This window comes from Odocoileus virginianus, chromosome 12 (genome assembly GCF_023699985.2).
Source record: "Odocoileus virginianus isolate 20LAN1187 ecotype Illinois chromosome 12, Ovbor_1.2, whole genome shotgun sequence".
NCBI lineage: Eukaryota > Metazoa > Chordata > Mammalia > Artiodactyla > Cervidae > Odocoileus > Odocoileus virginianus.
Genome location: NC_069685.1, coordinates 43,916,119 through 43,938,284, shown reverse-complemented (window position 1 = coordinate 43,938,284; position 22,166 = coordinate 43,916,119). Strand labels below are relative to the sequence as shown.

Below are 22,166 nucleotides of genomic sequence, written 5' to 3'. Positions count from 1 at the left end.
GCCCTTTGCAACAATGTAGATGGACTTGGTGGAGGAGGAAATGGGCTGCAGCAGCAGATGGACTCGGAGGGCGTTATGCTAAGTGAAATAAGTCAGACAGAGGAAGGCGAATACCATATGACAGCACTTATATGCGGAATCTTAAAAATACAACAAACCAGAGGATATAACAAAAAAGAAGCAAACTCATAAAAAAAGAGAACAAACCAGTGGTTACCAGTGGGGACAGGGAACGGGGCGGGGGAGCAACATAGAGGTGGAGGAGTGGAAGGTACGAACTATCAGGTATAAAATAAGCTAAAGGATATATTGTACTACACAGGGAATATAGCCAACATTTTGTAATAACTATAAATGGAGTATAACCTTCAAAAATTTTGAGCCATAATACTATATAACTATAACATCTTATATGTATAGCAATTATACTTTAATAAAATATAGTTTACCAAGGTTTATTTTATGAAAAAAACTTTTAATTTGAACATTTAAATTTAAAATTTTTTAAATTATTTAGAAATAAGTCTGAGGGCTTCCCTGGTGATCCAGTGGCTAAGCCTCCACACTGCCAAAGCAAGGGGCCGGGGTTCAATTCCTGGTCAGGGAACTAGAACCTGCATGCCACAACTAAGACCTGGCATAGCCAAATAAATTAATGAAATATTTTTAATTAAAACGCTAACTCAAGTACACCACTCAAAAAAAAAAAAAAGTGGTCTGAGTTCTATCTGGGTAAGCTGGCTCTTTGGAACACAAACTTTTGGATTTCCTGACTTTCTGAATAAACTCGCTATACCTTGCTCCCTCTCAATTTATCATCTCATCCTGTGGTGAGCAATAGGAGCTTGGACTTGGTAACATGCCCAACAACCTGGAAGAATACAAAATGCATTGCGCTAAGTGAAGTAAGTCTAACTCAGAAAGTTGCACAAGGGATGGTACCATGTATATAACTTTCTGGAAAAAGCAAAATTTCATGGACAGGAAGCAGATCTGTGGTTGCTAGGAGATGAAGGTGGAGACAGGGACAAGCTAAAGGAGCAGGAGAAAACTTGGGGTGGGTGGTGATGGAAACGTCCTGTATCTTCACTATCTTAACTGTGGTAATGGTTACAAGACTATATGCACGTGTCAAAATTTACAAAACTGTACAAAGAGGTGAATTGTATGCCATGCAAATTGACCTCATGTAACCTGACACCCACTCCAAATATCTTCTCAGGAGATTTCAGGGTGCAGCCAGAATTCAGAATCTGTGTACCTCGTCTCTACATGGACAGGTGACTTTCTCTTGATGGTTTTGTTTCATGGTTCTCAGCCTTGATTTCTCAAAACCCCTAACGCTTGAATGTGACCCAAAGACATTCTGATTTTCTTGGGTAACAATGTTGAAAAGGTTGAGAGGCAACTGTAATGTGTAACCCAGGCTGAGAACTACTATTCCAAAGGCAATGGTCTTCCAAGAGGATTGTTCCCCTCACTCCTGGGAGAAAACTTCTAAAACTATGTAGTCACTGGTACATTTTAGAGAGGCGAATGGCAACCCACTCCAGCATTCTTGCCTGGAGAATCCCCATCGACAGAGGAGCCTGGCGTGCTACAGTCCACGGGGTCGCAAAGAGTTGGACACGACTGAGCGACTAAGCTCACACTGGTATATTTAAAAACTGATTTCTAATAGTTTTCATCAGAGTTTCAATAGTTGCTAAGGATAAAGTTCGCAGTGTATTGTAAATCTTGACATTTAAAATGAAACTGTTACATCACTCTTTTAAATGCATCTATTGGAATATAAATAACAGAATGACTCCACACCCACCATCATCCATTTATAAAATCTTTTAAAAATCTTCATTAACAATCAAAATGTTACACTGCTCCTTTTCCCCCTAAACTCACATTTCCATTCTGGTTCCTTTACAGAATTTTATCCTAATGTAATATACCTTTTTTAATTCAATTACAGTGGATTTACAATGCTGTGTTAGTTTCATTTGCACAGGAAAGTGACTCATATATATATAATATTAATAAATATAACATTTTTCAGAATCTTATCCCTTATAGGTTATTACAAAATATTGAGTATAGTTCCCTGTGCTATATGGTAGGTCCCTCTTGATCATCTATTTTATACATGGTAGTGTGTATCTGTTAATCCGAAACTCCTCATTTATTCCCAACCCCCTCATTTTCCCTTTGGTAACCATAGGTTTCTTTCTATGTCCGTGGGCTTTATTTCTGTTTTATATATAAGTTCTTTAAATGATGCTACCAACAAGGTATTAATGTCCAAAATATACAAACAGCTTATACAGCTCAATATTTTTAAAAATTCCAACCAACCTAATAAAAAAAAGTGGGTAGAAGATCCAAATAACATTTCTCCAAAGAAGACATACAGATGGCCAAAAGGTACATGAAAATATGCTAAACATCGCTAATAATTAGAGAAATGCAAATCAAAACTACAATGAGGTACCACCTCACACCAGTCAGAATGGCCAGCATCAAAAAGTTTACAAATAACAATGCTGGAGAAGGTGTGGAAAAAAAGGAATCCCCCTACAGTGCTGGGAGGAATGTAAACCGGCGCAGCCACTATGGAGAACAGTATGGACGTACCTCGAAAAACTAAAAACAGAGCTACTATAGGATCCTGCAATACGGCTCCTGGGCATATATCCAGAGAAAACTATAATCTAAAAAGATATATGCACCCCAATATTCACTGCAGCACTATTTACAATAGCCAAGACATGTAAATATCCTAATGTAATATACTTTTAATCTTGAAAGTAATGTATACCCATCGCCTTTAATACATTCCTACAAAAAATAGAGGTGTGGATACTGAACTTAAGTTTTTTCATTTCTTCTTAAGACTGTAAAATTCTCAGTAGTCACAAACTTCATCAAGTTTGTTACAATCATGATTATGATACAACATAAGTACATTACACATTTTGATATATAATTTTAAAAAAAAATAAAAAGTAATTCTCTTCTTGTAAATGTACCTCTCAATCAGCTATGTGGGGGGAGTATTATGCTGCACTGGTTAAACTAATTACTAATTTTACTGGGGGGACTGAGGAGGTTTTAACACCTGGGAGAAATGCATCATAGTAGGACATTCGATGGATGAGAGGTTAACTTTTTATTGTAAAATCAAAGAAGTTGTGTGTGTGCATGTGTGAGTGTGTGTGTGTGTGTGTGTGTGTGTGACAGGGCAGGAGAGAGAAACAGAGGAAGAGAGAAAGAAGATGAACAGCGTAACTACAAATTAATTTACGGATGTCAAGTTTAAGAGTGAATACATACAGAAGTTGAGGATTTGTAAATACATCTCCCTTAAAATATCTCCACTTACATACCCCTCGGAAGGTCTTTGCATGACCCCTCCATGCATACATTAGAATATATGTCAAGGGCACTGCTCCAAATAAATAAACAATGTAAAAACAAACCAGAACACAAAATCAAACAATTCCTGGAAATTAAGGTAAATATGATCCAGCAGGGACTGTCAATTCACACATCTCCAGAGCCCAGCAAAATCATATAAATGAGTGAAGCTCTGTGGATTCAAGAAACAGAGGGATTCCCATCCAGAGTTCATTTCCACACTTTTGACAGACACCCAAACCCAGGGTACCAGTTCTCTAGTAGTTCAAGTCCAGGGATAATGTAACTAGGAAAACAAAAAGAAGAGATGTGTAGTAAGAAGCACCCAGTGCAGAGCGACTGGTAGGAAGAGCAGATGCCCAGCTTGGAACCACTGTTGACATGCAGAAATATCAGGGCTCTCATCACTGAAAAGAAACCAGAAAATCCACACTTTATGAAAATCTCCTATCTCAAAATATTGACAGGACATTCACTTCGAAAGCCACATATAATGTATTTTCAGGTCACATGTACCCCCACACTTATCTATCAATCAAAAGGCACACCTCTACCTAGAGATTATCACAATGAGTGATAAAGGAGAAATATTGTATGAGATCACCATATGTGGAGTCTTAAAAAAAAAAATGATACAAATGAACTTATTTACAAAACAGAAACAGACTCACAGATTTAGAGAAGGAACTTAAGGTTGCCAGGATGGGGGGAAGGGATAGTTAGGGAGTCTGGGATGGACGCTTACACACTGCTATATTTAAAATGGATAACCAGCAGGGACCTACTGTATAGCAACAGGGAACTCTGCTCAATGTTATGGAGCAGTCTGGATAGGAGGGGAGTTTGGGGGAGAAAGGATACATGTATATGTATGGCTGAGTTCCTTTGCTCTTCACCTGAAACCATCACAACATTGTTAATTGGCTATACTTCAACACACAAAAAAACAAGTTTAGAAAAAAAAAAGCCACACCTCTGACATACAAGTACAGAAGGAAATCTGAAAGCTTGTTAAAAAGATACTCAATAGCTTATAATAACTTATAATGGAAGAGAATGTGAAAAAGGAATATGTATATACATATATACATACATATGTATAACTGAAGCATGTTGCTGTATACTTGAAACTAACAGAACATTGCAAATCAACTACATTTCAATAAGCATTTTTTTTTTTTTAAAAAGCATTTTTCCTTCCCTGCAGTTAAAGGCTTATGGCACCCTATCACTTTATTTGTCTTGCATCCTTTAGATTCATGAGGCCTGCTTTTAAATTTCAATCATAAAAGAATCGTAATAATGTCCTTTCCCTATTAGACATCTCTTTACCACATCCGAAACAATTCAGGAAAATAACTTTAGGATAGTAAAAAGGTGACATTTGGCCCAAATGTGCACTACAAGCTTTGGTCTGTTCCAAAATGTAAATACTAGGTTATCTGTAATACCAGAATGCCCTGGAAACTGTTTTCCCCCTTTGTTTTAAGGTTACATTTATCTGAAGCACAGGCAAAAACCCAACTCTCTAATGTGTATTACCTAATTAAGGAAATCAAGCAGAACACTAGCTTTATCGGAATCAGATATGCAGAACTTAAAGGGCTAAGGCAGAACTTGGTGGTGAGCCGCTTTCACATTTCTGTACATCAAAATCACTGTTTCCCCTCCTTTTGTTGGCGCCGCTCCCTTGAAAATGTAAATAATATGATTTAAGCTGCTCTCTCTCCCTTTCAATAGAATTCTCAGTCATTTCACTGATCTCACATTTCAAAATATTGAATGCTTGTAAAACAAGCAATTGTGTGTTTTGATGCTTGCTTTTAACAGCCCATAATGCAAATATTTATTCATAATGGTAATTTCCATTGTGCATAGTTTTTACATCTCATTAAGGACTCTGAAAAATTACAATCATTGGAAATGAAAGCGTACATTACATTTAAACAAACATTCAAAGGATAAAGTAACTTATCAGAGAGGGGACAGTTCTGTACTGGGAGTTGTCATCTGTGTGAGAATGGATGCCTTCAAACTGTGGTGCTGGAGAAGACTCCTGAGAGTCCCTTGAACTCTAAGGAGATCAAACCAGTCAATCCTAAAGGAACTCAACCATGAATGTTCACTGGAAGGATTAATGCTGAAGCTGAAGCTCCAATACTTTGGCCACCTGATGCAAAGAGCTGACTCATTAGAAAAGACCCTGATGCTGGAAAAGATTGAAGGCAGAAGGAGAAGGGGGTAGCAGAGGATGAGATGGTTGGATAGCATCACCAACTCAATGGACATGAGTTTGAGCAAACTCCAGGGAGATGGTGAAGGACAAGGAAGCCTGGCAGGCTGCAGTCCATGGAGTTACAAAGAGTCAAACATGACTTAATGACTGAACAACAAAGGAGAGAGCATGTGAATATTTTCATATTAGGTTGGAAAATGAAAATGATCGTTAACAGTGGAATACTGCTGTTTATCAACCATCCAGCATCCATCTCCCCACTTTTGGCAAAAGTATTCTAAATTATTTTCATAACCTGCCCTTCATCTTCATAGCAAGTGGTCTCAGAGGTTCCTCCTCCAGACTCTAAAGGGTGAGCTTATTGGCTAAACTTAAGCCAATCAGGCTGCTTATCTCATCCTTCTGTGCTCAGTGACTGATTCAAGAAGGCTCATGGAGTAATGTGAGCCTATAAGAGTCAGGACCAGAACTTTGATGGAACTGTTAAGAGAAACTCTCTAATGACTAAATTTAGGGTTAAAAGAGTATAATTCTGAGCTGGTGGAGCATCTTGCTTAAATGAAGGGCAGTGTGTCTTAGACTAGAATGAATATAGTTAAAGAAGAGCAAAGAGATTCCAGGCATCAAGTGAGCACCTGGATCAAGCTTTGCCTGATGCCCGGGATTTGTTGTGCAAATAAGTTCATTTCTCTTTTCCTTAGGCAGAGACTGTTAATGTTGAACAACTATATACATTCTTCTCTACATGTCCTAGGCCTCCCTGAGGTTAGATGGAGGCTCTGTTTCCAATGCTGATCAATGGGATGTGGGTGCAATGAAGCCACTTCCAAATTTGGACCTTAAACGTATCTCACAAAATCCCCTAGCTCTCTCATCCCCGCTGCCAGGTGTCCAAAATGGCATAACCACAAAGTCAAAGAGGGTTGACTGGACTCTAAGCGAACAAGAAATAAACTTTTGTCAAATTATGCCACAGAGACATGGACATTTATTCATATATGAATATGAATACATGTAATATATGTATGTATAATGTATGTATGTAATATATTGAGATATGTGCAACATATATATTACATCATAGCCTACCCATCATTCTAGCCCATCCTCACTAATGTATTCCTTAGGCAATTTTAGATTTTTGTTTTGTACCTGCAACCAAAATATGTCTAGGTATTCATCGCTAGAAAGTATTTCCTTAAATAAATCAAACTCAAGTGGAATTCTCCCATCCAACCCATGGCTTCTTGGGGATTCTCTTACACTTTGCTCCCTATTTCCAAAAAAAGGATCCTCACGGCTGAAGACCCACTTTCATTTCTCCCTTCACAGCATCTGTTAAAGGCTGACTGAAGACAGTAATCTAGAGGCCTTTGGGAGGATAAAACAGTATCTCCTCTTGAAAGCCTCCAGTTCAAAGAAACCCAAGGAATACTTTCAAATCCTAGAAGGCTGTTTAGAAAAATCAAAATCAAATCAGCCCATTCACCGAGCACCTGTTCACCAACACCATGACCATGAACACGAGAAACACACATTAAGGTCTGTGTTTCCTTCCACAGGCCTCTTGGGAAGAGAAAAGGAACACAACTGAGATACTTTAACACAACTTTTTGCAATGTCATGAAAATCAGTCTAACAAGATGAGAATTTCTGCAAATACTGAAGACTGGCACATTTCACACCCATTGCAGATCCCTTCTGGTGTGCCTTTCTGAACCGAAGGGACTGGAGTCTTGATAGCAAGGTTGGCAGGAATATCTGGGTATTGGGTTCCAGATCTGACTTGGGCACTATTGAACAGATGCATCCACTTGAAACCCAGGAGGGAGAAAATGAGCAGGTGAGGCAGTAGACACATGAGATCAGTCCTGCTTACAATCAGAAAGTAGAAGAATGTTTGGTTCTGTCGGGGTCACCCTGAGATCTCACAGGAGCTGAAAGGCAACAGTAATGGTGGTATCTGAGCAGAAACTGATTCTGTAGTTGTGGGGGTCTCTGCCAGCTGCTGCTGCTGGGTCCCTGGTGCACACAGCACATCTACACCCCCTCACACACACACAATCCAGGAAACCCATCTCTGCTGGAGCAGTCTGTTGTCAGCAACTGAGAACCTCAGCCAACACCAGAACCAGCAAAGCCCATAGAAAAGATCTCTAGGAACTTCCCCTGTAGGCCAGTGGTTAAGACTCTGCATTGCCCCTACAGGAGGCCTGGGTTTGATCCCTGGTCAGGAAAGTAAGATCCCACATGCCAAATGGCACAGCCAAAAAAAAAAAAACTCTAAAGGTCTTTAAGGGGAAACCAAGGCTGCTTTCCTTTCTTTCTCCACCTTATCAATGACTTTTCCTTATCTGCATTCAGCTGATTACTAGAGACAGGTAGGGGTTCACATCTCAGTCTCCCTCACTTGAAGTGCAGAGTTGATTTCATATTCATTGCTATATATTCAGAGTCTGTCTCACTGTGTTTATAATTTGGCCTCAAAAAATAATTGTTGGATAAATAAATCAAAACCCTTGGTGCTCAGTACGAGTGACAGTCCCAGTTGGAGACAAAATATGAGAACTAGGTCAATCTCGGGGCTGAACTTGAATATTTTTTGCTGTATTTAGGCAGCGGGGGCCTTTCAAACTCTATCAACATCACAGAATCAAGGAATTTCGGGCTTAAATGTTCACCTGCTGTTTCGATTCTGTTCTATAACAGTGATTCATAAACAGCTCGTCCTGGAGGGGCTTCCTCTTCCCTGGTAACTAAATCAAATCCTTCTTACTCCATTTCTAAATGCATTTTCATTTTCCCTCATCACCTTGAAGCCACAGTCTGTTTGCCTCCATGATACCTGTTGACTGCGGTCCTCCGAGCAAAGCATCCCAGAAGAACCCTCTGTAAACAATTCTGCATCTTCTCCACTGGCCACAGACTGTGACCCTTAGACACAGAGCATCTCAGGGGGCTCGACCACACTTCAAGGAAAACATCTTCAGGCCCACAGAAGCCACATTTTTGATGTGACTCCCTCCATGTTGTGTCTTTTTTTAAACAACAACAGAAAAATCTTTTTATATTATATTGGGGTATAGCTGATTAATAATGTGATAGTTTCAGGTGGACATCGAAAGGACTCAGCCATACATATCCATGTATCCATTCTCCCCCAAATTCCCCTCCCATCCAGGCAGCCACATGGAATTGAGCAGAGTTCCCTGCTACAGAGTTCCTACCTACAGTAGGTCTCTGTTGGTTATCCATTTAGAGCAGTGGGTATGTGTCCATCCCAAACTCCCTAACTATCCCTTCTCTCCTCTTTCCCCCTGGCATCCATAAGTTCTATCTATGTTCTGAATACTTTTCAGGGCCACCACGGCACTCTACCAAGATCGTGGGGGTGCAGCAGACACCCACAATGCCACCACTAAGGGCAACAGGGTTCAACATGATGGTCACGTTCGGCTGTCGCTAACACCTGTACAAAAAGGTGAGCCCTTCTGGAAAAGAATTTGGCAGCAAATCTCTATCTATATTCTTTGGCCCCATCATTAACTAACTGTGATTCTAAGAAAGTAACTCAAAGCAAAAATTATGCACAAAGATAATGATCTCCTCACAATGGCCAAAAAAAAAAAAAAAAAAACCCATAAATTATATAATTGTGTAGCAAGAGCTGAAAATTTTAAGCTATGGCACAGACATTAAGAATATATTTGTGATACATTTTTAAAACATGAGAAATATGCTTACATAAACATATGAACTCATAAAAAGTAAAAAAAAAAAAAAAACCAATTATGTGTCCCAGAGACCATGTGAACACAACTGTTTCAAAAATTCATAGAGAAACAACTAAAACGAGAGACATCAAACTGTTGCAGCAGTCATCTTCAGGGAGTGAGATTATTTATTTTTACCTCTCTCTTGTGTCAGGATTACTTTGAAGTAGCATACAAAAAATAAATGCACTGGGATAGAAAAAGTAGGCAAGGAGGCAGACGAGAGAGACAGAATAAGGAAAATAAAATCAAGCCAAGGCTGAAGCTGAGTCACAAGATATGTCTCTTAAGTTCCTAGACTTATAAATAGCGAAGTTGGCTCCGAGACTCCTAGGAGTTCAAGCAAAGACAGACAATTGGAAATTCACTTAGAAAATTCATGGTGTTCTTAGGATGAAGTGTAAACTATTTCTCAGAATAAACATAGCTTTTGTTTTTCTTTTTTCTCCTGGTACTAAGGCCTAGGAAGGATTTCTTAGAAAAGCAACTTGGAAAGGAGACAGATTTTTTTTTAATATTTATTTTATTTATTTGACTGAATCGGGTCTTAATTGTGGCACCTGGGACCGTTGCAGCGCAAAGACTCTCTAGTTGGAGCTCATGGGCTTAGTCATTCCACAGCATGTGGGATCTTAAGTCCCCAACCAGGGATCGAACCCAGGCCCCCTGCACTAGGAGCATGGTGTCTTAGCCACTGGACCACCAGCCAAGTCCCTGTGTCCAGAATCTGAGAAGCTCAGCAAGTTGTGTTATAATTTAAGTATCCCCCCCAACCTACCAACATTGCTTTCCTGACCAAACACAGAAGCAAAAACAACAAAAATGAAATAAAACATAAGAATTTATGTTTCTCACATGGAAAACAACAATGTCACTAATGGCTAAAAATTCTTTGTGAATTCCTGTCCTTTCAAATGTATATCTCAGTCTCATTTCTAGGCTTTGGTTAAAAAAAAGAGAGGGAGAAAAGTTTTATTCCCTTTCAACTCTTTCAAATGTATTTTTCACCTTGGTTACTGTTACACCTGTCCTGACAAAATGTGCTTAATCTCTTTTTGACTGTATTTCACAAATTTGTTTAAGTTCAAGGGCCTTCCTTCCTTATAGATTCTTAATTTCTGAGAGTTAACAGGACAGAGATATTGGGTGATACATTTGTATAAGAGGGACCCTTGAAACCCTCCTACACTGTTGGTGTGAATGAAAGTTGGTGCAGCCACTATGGAAAACAGTGTGCAGGTTCCTCAGAAAACTAAAAATAGAATTACCATATGATCCAGCAGTCCCACTCCTGGGCACATATCCAGATAAATTATAATTCAAAAAGATACATGCACCCCTGTGTTCGTAACAACACTATTCATAATAGCTAAGACATGGAAACCTAAATGTCCATCAACAGATGAATGGATAAAGATGTGGTTGATATATACAAAGGAATATTACTCGGCCATAAAAAGAAGAATGAAATAATGCCATTTGCAGCAACATGGATGTACCTAGAGATAAATGAAGTAAGTCAGAAAGAGAGAGACAAATAGCATATGATGTTACTGATATATGGAATCTAAGATATGACACAAATGAACCTATTAAACAGAAACAGACTCACGGGCATAGAGAACAGATTTGTGGTTCCCAAGGGGAGGAGGGGGAGTTAAAGGCTGGGAGTTTGAGAATAGCCAATGCAAAATATTAAACAATAAAGTTCTCTTGTATAGCCCCGTGAACTATATTCAATATCCTGTGATAAACCACAATGGAAAAGAATATAAAAAAGAGATGTCTATACAGATATAACTGAATCACTTTGCTGTACAGAGAGATTGGCACAACATTGTAAATCAACTATCCTTCAATAAAAAATAATAAAGATTTTAAGAACATATAAGTAACCTGACATATACATTTTTTAAATAAATCAGATTTTAAAAGTTGCCAAATCTTAAAAGACAGTACAATTAAAATGACCCAAAAAATTTTTTTTAAATAAGTAAAAGGGACCCTTAAAACTGACATTGAAATAAATACAACCCTGGCTTCAACCTGTTGGGTGCTCCTCTTAACTCTCCCTATAGATTTTTCTTAAGCAGATTTTTAAATGAATGATAAACGTGATATCAAAGTATCTTGAGCCTCTGGTCTCATGTCATGACAAATCCATCCTGGTTTCCCATGATCACCACTCACTTCTGCCAGAACCTGCACAATATTCTCCCCATAACTCATTCAAGCTTGTGGTCTGGCATCATAAGTTAAACTCGCCAATCCATATGTTCACAGAATCTAACATTCTCCTTTTGGAAACAGGAAAAATATTTGTCTGCCTTCATGCTGCACGCTTCTTCCTCTTTCTTTACAATAGTACTAAAGAGCTACCTGAGTCACCCAGAGTTTTAGTCTTGTTAGAACAGAGATCTCATCAGTCTCCCCTCCACCAGGACCCACGTGTGTTAGCTGAGGTGATGAATCAATGATGGGATCTTGGGATTCAGGGAGCACAACCAAAGATGCTTCAGCTGGGGCCTCGGAGACAACCACACCATGTCTCATCATCAGCTCACCTCCTCCACCCCTGTGACAGCCTTGGGATTAAAATCGATGTTTTAGAGGCTTCCCGGTAGCTCAGCAAAGGGGAATCTGAGTTTGCTAGTGCAGGAGACACGGGTTCAACCACTGATCTGGGAAGATCCCACAAGCCACGGAGCATCTAAGCCCATGAGCTGCAATTACTGAGCGTGTGCTCTAGAGGTCACATGCCACAACGACTGAAGCCCCTGTGCCTAGAGCCCACGCTCCACTGCAAGACAGGCCACCGCAGAAAGGCCCACACACCGCAACGAGACAGGAGCCCGCAGCAGCAACAAGACCTAGCGCAGCCAAATAAATAAATAAAATTATATTTAAAAATCTATGTTTTAATCCCTTTTTGCTATCTTTGCCAATTGCAGTTGGAAAAATGAAGACTGAGAAAATTAAAAAAAAAAAAACAGGAGATTCACTTATTCATTTCCTGCAACAAATAATGAGCGCCAACCACATCCAAGGCTCGGAGCTGAAATTCCAGGGAAACCACTCTGTATGCAAAGTTTATCAAGTACAGCACCAGACGTAATTTTTGCCTGACAAAGGGATTCGTTTTTAGTAACATACATAAACATGAGCAGGATGTAAAACAGCTAACAGTGAGGCGCTTCAGCGTCAGAATTCAGACTGTGCTGCTTTAGTTGTAAGATCTTGGATGCTACTTCTCCGAGTCTCCATTTCTACATCTACAAAATGGGTGAATAAAATCCACCCCACTGGGTTTATCTGCAAATTCACAAAAACCATTTTCATCAATCACTCAGCTCAGTGTCTGGCATGCAATAATTACTTTAAAATTCGCTGTTATTATTATCGACCAAAGTATGTCCTGCGGCACTTTGAATTACTGGAGAAAAAAATGAAACCAGCATCAAACCATTTTACTGTCGCACAAAGTTTCTTTTAACAGTTATTTACAGTCCTAAGGATACTTAAAAACTTATTGTGCCCCTGCAGGGTCCAAAGTACTATACTAAGTACTGGAGAGAAAGCAGATAGAAAAATACACAGATGTTGCTTCTAGAGGTACTGAAAACTTTAGAGAGGAGACAGAAAATAGTTTTAAAATGTTACCCCTGAAACAGATGGCCAGTCCAGGTTGGATGCATGAGACGAGTGCTCTGGGCTGGTGCACTGGGAAGACCCAGAGGGATGGGATGGGGAGGGAGGTGGGAGGGGGTTCAAGATGGGGAACACATGTAAATCCATGGCTGACTCATGTCAATGTATGGCAAAAACCACTAAAGTACTATAAAATAATTAGCCTCCAACTAATAAAAATAATTGAATAAATAAATAAATAAATAAAATGTTACCCCTGTAAAAAGTGCCCTCCAAAAGATATCTATGTGCAAATTCCTTGAACCTGTGTATGTTCCCTTATTTAGGAGGAAGGGGGAAGGGAGGGGGTCTTCATAGATGTGATTACAGTACCATGGGAAACAATCCAGATTATTCCCAGGGGTCCCTAAATCCAATCACTTGTATCTCTATATCAGAGGGAAGCATAGGAGGTTTCGGCATTGAAGCATGTGTATTATCTAGGGTGGGGCAGATCACCAGCCTTGGTTGGGTGCATGGGACGGGTGCTCGGGCCTGGTGCACTGGGAGGACCCAGGGGGATCGGGTGGAGAGGGAGGTGGGAGGGGGGACTGGGATGGGGAGTACATGTAAATCCATGGCTAATTCATATCAATGTATGACAAAAACTACTGTGATGATGTAAGGTGATTGGCCTCCAACTAATAAAAATTTAAAAAAAAAAAAAAAAAAAAAGAGAACGTTTGAGGATGGAACAGACAGAGATGGGAAGACAGCAACCTTGAAAACTGCAGTGATGCCGCCATAAAGTAAAGACTACAGGCAGTCACCAGGAGCCAAGAGATTCTTCCCTAAAGCCTCTAGCCAACACCTTGATTTTGGCCCAAGGACACTGATTTTGGACTACTGGCTCTAGAACCATGCTAGAATGAAGTTCTGTTGTTTTAAGTCACCTTGTTTGTGGTAAGATGTTAAGGAAGCTACAAGAAATTTACAGACCCTCTGATTAAAGTTCGTCTGTGCCTGACATCTGGGCTTTCCCTGGTGACTCATGAGTGCGTGCTAAGTCTCTTCAGTCGTATCTGACTCTTCTAAACCCCATGGACTGAAGCCCGCTAGCCTCATCTGTCCATAGGATTCTCCGGGCAAGAATACTGGAGAGGGTTGCCATGCCTTCCTCTAGGGGATCTTCCCAACCCAGGGATAGAGCCCACGCCTCTTATGCCTCCTGCATTGGCAGGTGGATTCTTAACCACTAGAGTCACCTGGGTGATTCAGAAGTAAAGAATTCACCTGCCAATGCAGAAGACTAGCGTTGGATGCCATGGATACCTCCACACCCCACCTGACTGCCGCCTGTCCCCTGGTCAGGGCGGCCCCTTGCCATCCTGTCCCTTCATGCAGTACCACAAGCTCCAGCCCAGCCACACTGCTCTCTGGAGTCCACCTCCCTCTCATACACCCGCTCTCTGTGAACACCAAGCCACTCCCCAGATGCGCGAAGTTCAAGGCCAACATACCTATACTCAGAGCTGATTGCTCTGTGCCTCTAGCACATCACAGCTGAAAGCTGGCATTTCTTTATATAACATTTTTACATAATGTATAATTACTTTTTTGTGTGTGCCAAGTGGCACTCGGGATCTTAGGTCCCAGACCAAGGATCAAACCCATGCCCCCAGGATTGGCAGTGTGGAGTGTTAACCACTAGACCACCAGAGAAGTCTTACAATTTTATATAGTAAACACTTTTCTCTGTCTCCTCTATACACTGCCAGTTCTGGGAGGATAGTAACCTTATCTGTGTGGGTTCTTCTCACTGCTGGAATCCTATGGCCAGCATAAAGTGTGTAATAATACAATTGGTGCTCCAATTGTAGCTCCAATTGCAGCTACCGTGATAAAATAAGGAAGCAGAGGGGACCAAGAAAAGCAGAAGAGGAAAGGAAGAAGGAACTGAACGTGGAACGGGAGGGGTTTGAACTCAAAACTTAAAATCATGGATGATTTGTGCACTTTACAAACTAGAGAAATGGCCAGCAATGACTCCGCTGCTGCTGCTAAATCGCTTCAGTCATGTCCAGCTCTGTGCAATCCCATAGATGGCAGCCCACCAGGCTCCCCCGTCCCTGGGATTCTGCTGGCAAGAACACTGGAGTGGGTTGCCATTTCCTTCTCCAATGCATGAAAGTAAAAAGTGAAAGTGAAGTCGCTCAGTCATGTCCAACTCTTAGCCACCCCATGGACTGCAGTCTACCAGACTCCTCCGTCCATGGGATTTTCCAGGCAAGAGTACTGGAGTGGGGTGCCATTGCCTTCTCCAAGCAATGACTTTACACCTTCCTAATCCTGTGTCCTCAGAACACTGGCAAATAGTTCCTGCATGGCTCTGTGCTCTTTGAAATTTTTTTGGATTATCAATTTTTTTAGACTTAAGGATGGATAGGTGGCTACATAGATGAAAGAACAGATGGATGGATGGAAACACGGATGAAAGGATGGATAAATGGAGGGATATATGAACACACAGATGGATGGATAATGACTGGTTAAATAAACTGGTGAATGGATAAATGGATAGATAAATTTTAAAAATGTAAAAGTCAAGGGTAAAGTGCAGAAGTGTAAAAATGTAAAAGTCAAAAGTCCATATAGTCAAAGGTATGGTTTTTCCAGTAACCACGTACGGGTGTGAGAGCTGGACCATAAAGAAGGCTGAGTGCCAAAGAATTGATGCTCTTGAACCATGGTATTGGAGAAGACTCTTGAGGGTCCCTTGGACAGCAAGGATATCAAACTAGTCAATCCTAAAGTAAGTCAACCCTGAATATTCATTGGAAAGACTGATGTTGAATTTGAAGTTCCAATACTTTGGCCACCTGATGTAAAGAGCCAACTCACTGGAAAAGACCCTGATGCTGGGAAAGATCGAAGGCAAGAGGAAAAGGGGGCAACAGAGGATGAGATGATTGAATGGCATCGCTGACTCAATGGACATGAGTTTGAGCAAACTCTGGGAGATACTGAAGGACTGGGAAGCTTAGGCATGCCACAGTCCATGGGGTCTCAAAGAGTCAGACATGACTTAGCAACTGAACAACAAGTAAGCTTCTGCAATAGGGTCTTCTTGGAGTTTTTGTTTTGTTTCTTTTCCCTTGGCTTTCAGAACTGAACTAAATTAAGCAGATTTGAATACTTAGCATTCTAACTTTCTATGCATTTAAGTATTTTTTATAAAATCATATTTAGCATTTAAGTTTTAATTGAGGAAAAATGAAATTTCATGGTCTCCCCATTTCCTAGCCCTTTAATTTTGACACTGTTTAAATGTAAGCAGTGAAGTCTAGTCTCTCTCTCTCAAACAATCCCCCCCCACCCAAGAATGCTCCCTCCTGGAATATGTCTTCCTCTCCGAGAGCCCAGACAAAGTGTCACTGTAAACTGAAGCTCCTTCCAGTCCAGAAGGATGGGATGTGGGAGGATATTCCTAAATAAGAGGTGATGCTCGGCCACCCGGATACTTCAGTTCCGACCTAAGAAGGAAGCTATCAAGGTGGAAACATTCTGCAGAAGGTGACCTCACAATGCCTCTGCCCAGCAGGCTGGCTGTACTGCTCTGGATGCAGGTGGAGCACATGACCGGCACAGCCTGGAGACAGTGCCCCATCACCCCAGCAGCTCCTCTCCCGGGATTCCAGGCCTCTGAGTATCTGCTTCTCATTGGTATTTGCAAGAAAACACAACTCTGGGGGATGCAGGTCAGGGTCATGACAAGCAGCCTACATGTGGCCACCTTCCTGATTTTGTATTGAAAGAATGCCCAGCTCTTTGCCCCTCGCTAGTCTAGTAAGTCTAGTAGTTCAGATGGTAAAGAATCTGCCTGCAATTCAGGAGACCATGGTTCGATCCTTGGGTCGGGAAGATCCTCTAGAGAAGGAAATGGCAACCCACTCCAGTATTCTTCCCTGGAGAATTCTATAGACGGAGGAGCCTGGCAGGACAGTCTATGGGGTCACGAAGAGTCAGACACAACTGAGCGACTAACGCACGCACAGTCTTGTAAGAGAAGGAGCCCCTGGGACTTTCGTGGGACAGGCCTTTCCCCACATCCTCTGCTTTAGCTCCTCTCTGAAGTACCTAAGTAATAGTATTTGATGCACATTTCCTGAGTTGTTTTGCAGACAAGAAACCCCACCACCAAATGGAAGATGTTAACTACTTGAGGACAGACGGCACATAGCCCCATGTCCCCTGGAGCCTAAAGATAGATAAAGTTAACCCCTGTGACCCCACCCTGTTCCCTCATCATCAGCCAGAGAATTGTGCGCCATTTGATCAGATACTCTGTGACCCCACCCTCACCTCCCTTACTTGGCTTTTAAAAACCCTTTGCCAAAACTCTTCAGGGAGCTTGAGGCTTTTTCAGGCAGGAGCCACCTGTCTCCTTGCATGGTCCTGCAATAAACCTTTCTCTGTTTCAAATTCTGACCTTTCAGTTTGTCTGGCCTCACTCTGTGGCCGACAGGTGAACTTGCCTTAAGTCTCATTAATTTGTCTTTGGGCCCCTTTCCTTCCCATGCCCTGCCCCCTTCCACGAGGCCAATAGCACATAGTAAACCACATTTGCAAGCTGGCACAGCTGTCTTCTGCATGAAGTTTTCAAGTAAGATTATATCCTAAACTTAAGACACAAGCCCTCTGACGACTTGACATAAAGACCATTCTCCAGTAAAGTCTGGGACCGCCTGACAACAGTGCTGATCAAACTTTCTGTGTCATAGTAGGGTTCCCAGTCCCCAAGGGATAGAAGTGCAAGCAATGAGATTTTATTTTTATTTGATTTTCAAAAGATCTATGACAACAGTGCTGATCAAACTTTTGGTGTCATAGTAGAGTTCCCAGTTCCCAAGGGATAGAAGTGCAAGCAATGAGATTTTATTTTTATTTGATTTTCAAAAGATCTATGAGGTTGCTCTATGTCCAGTCACTTCCTGTGCATAAAATTTAAACAAATGTGACGTTCAAAGACTTTAGCCTGTTATTAAAATGTGCACATCTGTTCCTTTAGGGCTTCATCTTTAGAAAGAACTAGAGCAATGCAGTAAAAACAATAATATACTGAAGCATTATTTAGTATTTGGTAATAATCTCCGTCTTTCCATTGGACCCAGATAAACTGGGCACTTTGGATGCGTGTGTGTCTATGCATATGTTTTCTTCCAATCAAAATCCTCTGAAATATAGTCCATCTTGGATTTCAAGCTGGTTCAGAACTTTCAGGCAGTCAGAGGATCTAAGAGCGCAAAGTGACTTGAACATAATGGAAAAAGAACTGCACGGTCCCTGCATTTAAAACACCATTATTATCCGCACCAGGAAATTTTATAGGACAGAATGGTTTTAGGGGTGTTCAACTCAAAATATGCCATAGGCTGGGCTTACGGCATGTTTCCACAAGCCAAGACCTTCACATCAGAGTTTCTCATTTTAAGGACATTTTCAGTGTTTCCACTTGAAAAAGTTCAAGAGACTATCAGGGGAAATACATTTCTTTTCAACCCTACCCGGTCTAATGAGGAGATCAGTAAGAGAACCATGTACCTAACCAAGGAAACACAATAGTTTGGTCATATTTACAAAGCTATTCTGTACCTTTCTTAGTAAACCTTGTTACTGCAGCATAAAGCACAGAAGTCCATTCCTATTATCAAATCAAGCGACAACCAATAAAAAACATGCCTCACAGCAATAGGCAAGTCCGCTGGGCTGCTGTTGCTGTGGATTCAGGTTTTTTTAACCTCACGGCTGCCTGGGTTGGCTTCACCAAATTCATCAACCTTTTCTTGTGTCTTCTTGTGCACATCAAAAACCCCCGAGGCGCTGGCCCTCAGAATTGTTCTAACTCATAATTAGGAGACATGAGCCCATTAGACCACACTTGAAAAGACAGCCAAGCAGAGTGGGCATGGGTCACCCTCTTCCTAAATCACACCAGCACAAAAGCCAGTTATTGTCAGATCTAAAGCAATGTAACCTCAGCGATGCCGATGCCGGAAGGGCTCTGAGAACAGAAAATTCCTGTAATTAAAAGGCTCTGTGCATGATAATTGGCTTTGAAGTTTCTGAGAGCGATCTCATCTAGGAAATCTTCTCCGGAGAACAAAAATCTGTTTACAGGGATTTGGGGACACACATGGGAGACTGCTAAAAAGCTCCACGTTTCTTTTAATCTCTCTCTGTGTAGGAGAGGCTCTGGGGAGAAGGAACCACACACAAACAAAGAGCCCTGATGAGAAAGCAGGAAGAACTGCTGGTCCTTTCTACAGCCTCACGTGTGAATCAAGTAATTTCCCTTCAAGGAGTTCGTGTCCTGAGCATTCCAGCTTGCTGTACCAATGACAGAGAGGGATGCTGACAGAAGGGAAGCAGATGGGGAATCCCGGCTTTTCTGGCAGCTGCAAATCAGGGGCTCTGCTGGGGAAACACAGGTGATAAGCACGGTTTAAACTCTGCGCCCAACCCTCACGGATGCTGCCCCCGGACAACAGCCACAGAAAGCAAAGGAAGAGAAGCCTGCCCCCAAAACCTCTCTTAGAGAAACTCAGGGCCACCTCTCCAGAGCTGGCCCCATCTCCTAGGCGTCGCAGCCGACGGATGCACTCAACTGCATTCCCATACAGAGGCGCGCTCTGGAATTACATCCTCACGGGTGCCTGCCAGCAGAAAAAGTCAAGTCCAAATTCCAGAACCTTTCCAGGAGGTCATGTCAATCCCTGCCTCGGACAGCTTCCTCAGCCTTCCCAGGGCCCACGTCTCCTTTCAAGGTTCTCCACGCGACCCCCTCCCCGAGGATGCCAGGTGGACCGGGATATTTTTCCGCCCGTGGCACTCTCACTCAGGGCCTCCCGCCCAAGTCTTCCCGGGAGGCACCTGCTGCCAAGGGGCCGCTGAGGACCCTGGCTGCCGCACGCGCGCGCGTGCACACGCACCAACGCACACCCACACCCACTCTCCCGGCCACCCCCATCCACGCACGCCCTCCCACACACTCAGTCCCAGCAAAGTTCGTCCCGGGGCCCCAGGAGGCGGCGGCGGCGTCTCCTCACCTTTGGAGAAGAGGGCGGCCAGGCTGATGAGCAGGGGGGACCAATGTTGCCACAGCGTCCCCATCTCAGACGCGCACATCCCGGAGACCCGGAGCGCAGATCCTCGGCTCCGCGGCGCCGTCTGGGCGATGAAGACACGGTCGCCAAGCTCCCCGAGGGTCGGAGCGGGACGGGAAGGCGAGGCAGCACCGGGCTAGGGGCGCGAGCGGCCGCGGCGCCCGGCGCCCTCCTCCCGCCAGTCCATGGCCGGCCAGGAAGCGACACCGCACGCGGCTCCGGAGTTGCTCTCCCGAGTCCAACGCGCGCGCAGGCAAACCCCACCTCCCTTTCACCCCCACCAGGATATTTTTATTTTCATCTACGCGAATTTGTTCCTTTCCGTTTACCCAGCGAGGACTGGCCCCCAGGTGGCCCCCAAAGGGCGCCTCCAGGAGCGCGGGGACGCGGGTAGGCTAACGGGCGGCGGGGCGGCCGGGCTGCGGCGCCCGGGGCGCGGGCGGAGGCGGCGCGAGGACCCCCGGCCGGGTGGCCCGGCGCCCGGAGCGGCGCGGGGCCCCCGGGCGCACGGCCCCCATCCCGCCCGGCCGCGCCCCGGGGCGCGCACCGGCGCCAAAGTTTGGCTGGGAGCAGTCACTCCCCGCGCCGCCCGCCCCGGCCCGGCTCCCGCCCGGGCTCAAGCTCCAGGGGCCCTAAGCGTGCGGCGCGCACGACCGGCTCCGAGGACGCAGGGCTGCCCCCGCCGCCTGGGGGAGGCGCGCCAGCCGCGCACGGAGGAAGACCCGCGGGCCCGGGGACCTCGCTGCCCGCGCGCCGGCCGCGCTCCGCCGAGACTGCATCCGGCACGGACGCGAGCGCCACGGTGCCGGGTGAGGACTCGGGGTCTGCCTTAAAAATTTGTCTTTTTTAAAAAAGCCCCACCCTTTCGGAGTGACAGCCGCAAGCCCCAATCCGCAGAGTCAATCCCACCTCTCCGGGTCTGCCCCTCACCCACCCTCCCGGCCACCCCCTCCCTGCGATCAGGAGCGGGAGAGGAGCGGCTGGGAGGCGGGCTAGTACCCTGCGGTTCGGCCAGCTCGGAGGAGGCGACAGGGAGCTGCCCACTCGCCCAACAGGTGTCAAGAAGGCCATTTACCTTCTCCTGCTAGTCAGACCTCAAGCTACAGGCAGGTCCTCTGTTCTGGGGGTTTCTAAGGCTCTCCGCCTGCCAGTAAACACGAAGATGGCTGTAAAGGGCCCCTCACCCCCGCGCTGGATCTTCCCCAACAATATCTGGGGAGGAGGACTTCCGACTTGCCAGCCGTCCTGAGGGTCATGCTGGCCTCACCCCGCCTCTATCCTGGAATGACCACCAATTCACTGATCCTAAAAGAATTCCGTCCTGACTCCCCTCTGGCCCATTTGGAACTGGGAATGAATACGTTAGGGGCCAACTTGGCCTTGAGAAGATAGAAGACATTTATCCTTCCTGAATGCCTAATTAAGACATACCGGGAACCAAGGCTACAGAGCATCAGCCTCTGATATAGCCCAAGGACTTCTCCATGGGAGCCTTTGAATTACCCGAATCAGAAATCAGAGCGAGAGAAAGCGTTCTGAATATTTAAAGAATATTGTAAACCGACAACAGCCAAATCAAATGAGGTGACTTTACCTCAGTAGGTAAAGATGGGTCATTATCATTCAGACAAGGGATCCACAGAAGTTTTATTTTATATGCCTGTCGTTGCAAAATAAATCACTTTGGGTGCTTAGCTTGCAAGTTTTCAAGAGTGTCTGGGTTTCATTCTCTGTGAGATGTGGCTTCTACTTTATTCTATATTTACTTTTTTTAATGTCTGTCTGTCTTTCTGGGTGATTTTGTTGTTTGGGGGTTTTTCCATTTACTTTTTAAACTTTCTGCCTTTTCACTCTGCACCTCCCTCCTATAAAACTCTAAAGAGTTAATACAGCAAAGAACCTAAGAAATTATGTGTTTCAGTGCTTGCAAAATTTGAGTAAGTATCAATATCACCTGGG

General features: G+C 43.5%; 1 protein-coding gene across 2 annotated transcripts in view; it reads right to left on the bottom strand.

Moving 5' to 3' along the window:
* The window catches only part of TMEM132D (transmembrane protein 132D), an 852,888-nt gene extending 832,654 nt beyond the window's left edge, over positions 1 to 20,234 (bottom strand). For both annotated transcript variants that reach the window (XM_070475067.1, XM_070475069.1), the window contains exon 1: positions 20,151 to 20,234. In XM_070475067.1, the coding sequence (XP_070331168.1) occupies positions 20,151 to 20,229 (79 nt within the window). In that variant the 5' untranslated portion in view covers positions 20,230 to 20,234. The remainder of the gene's footprint in view (positions 1 to 20,150) is intronic.
* Positions 20,235 to 22,166: the final 1,932 nt, after the last annotated feature.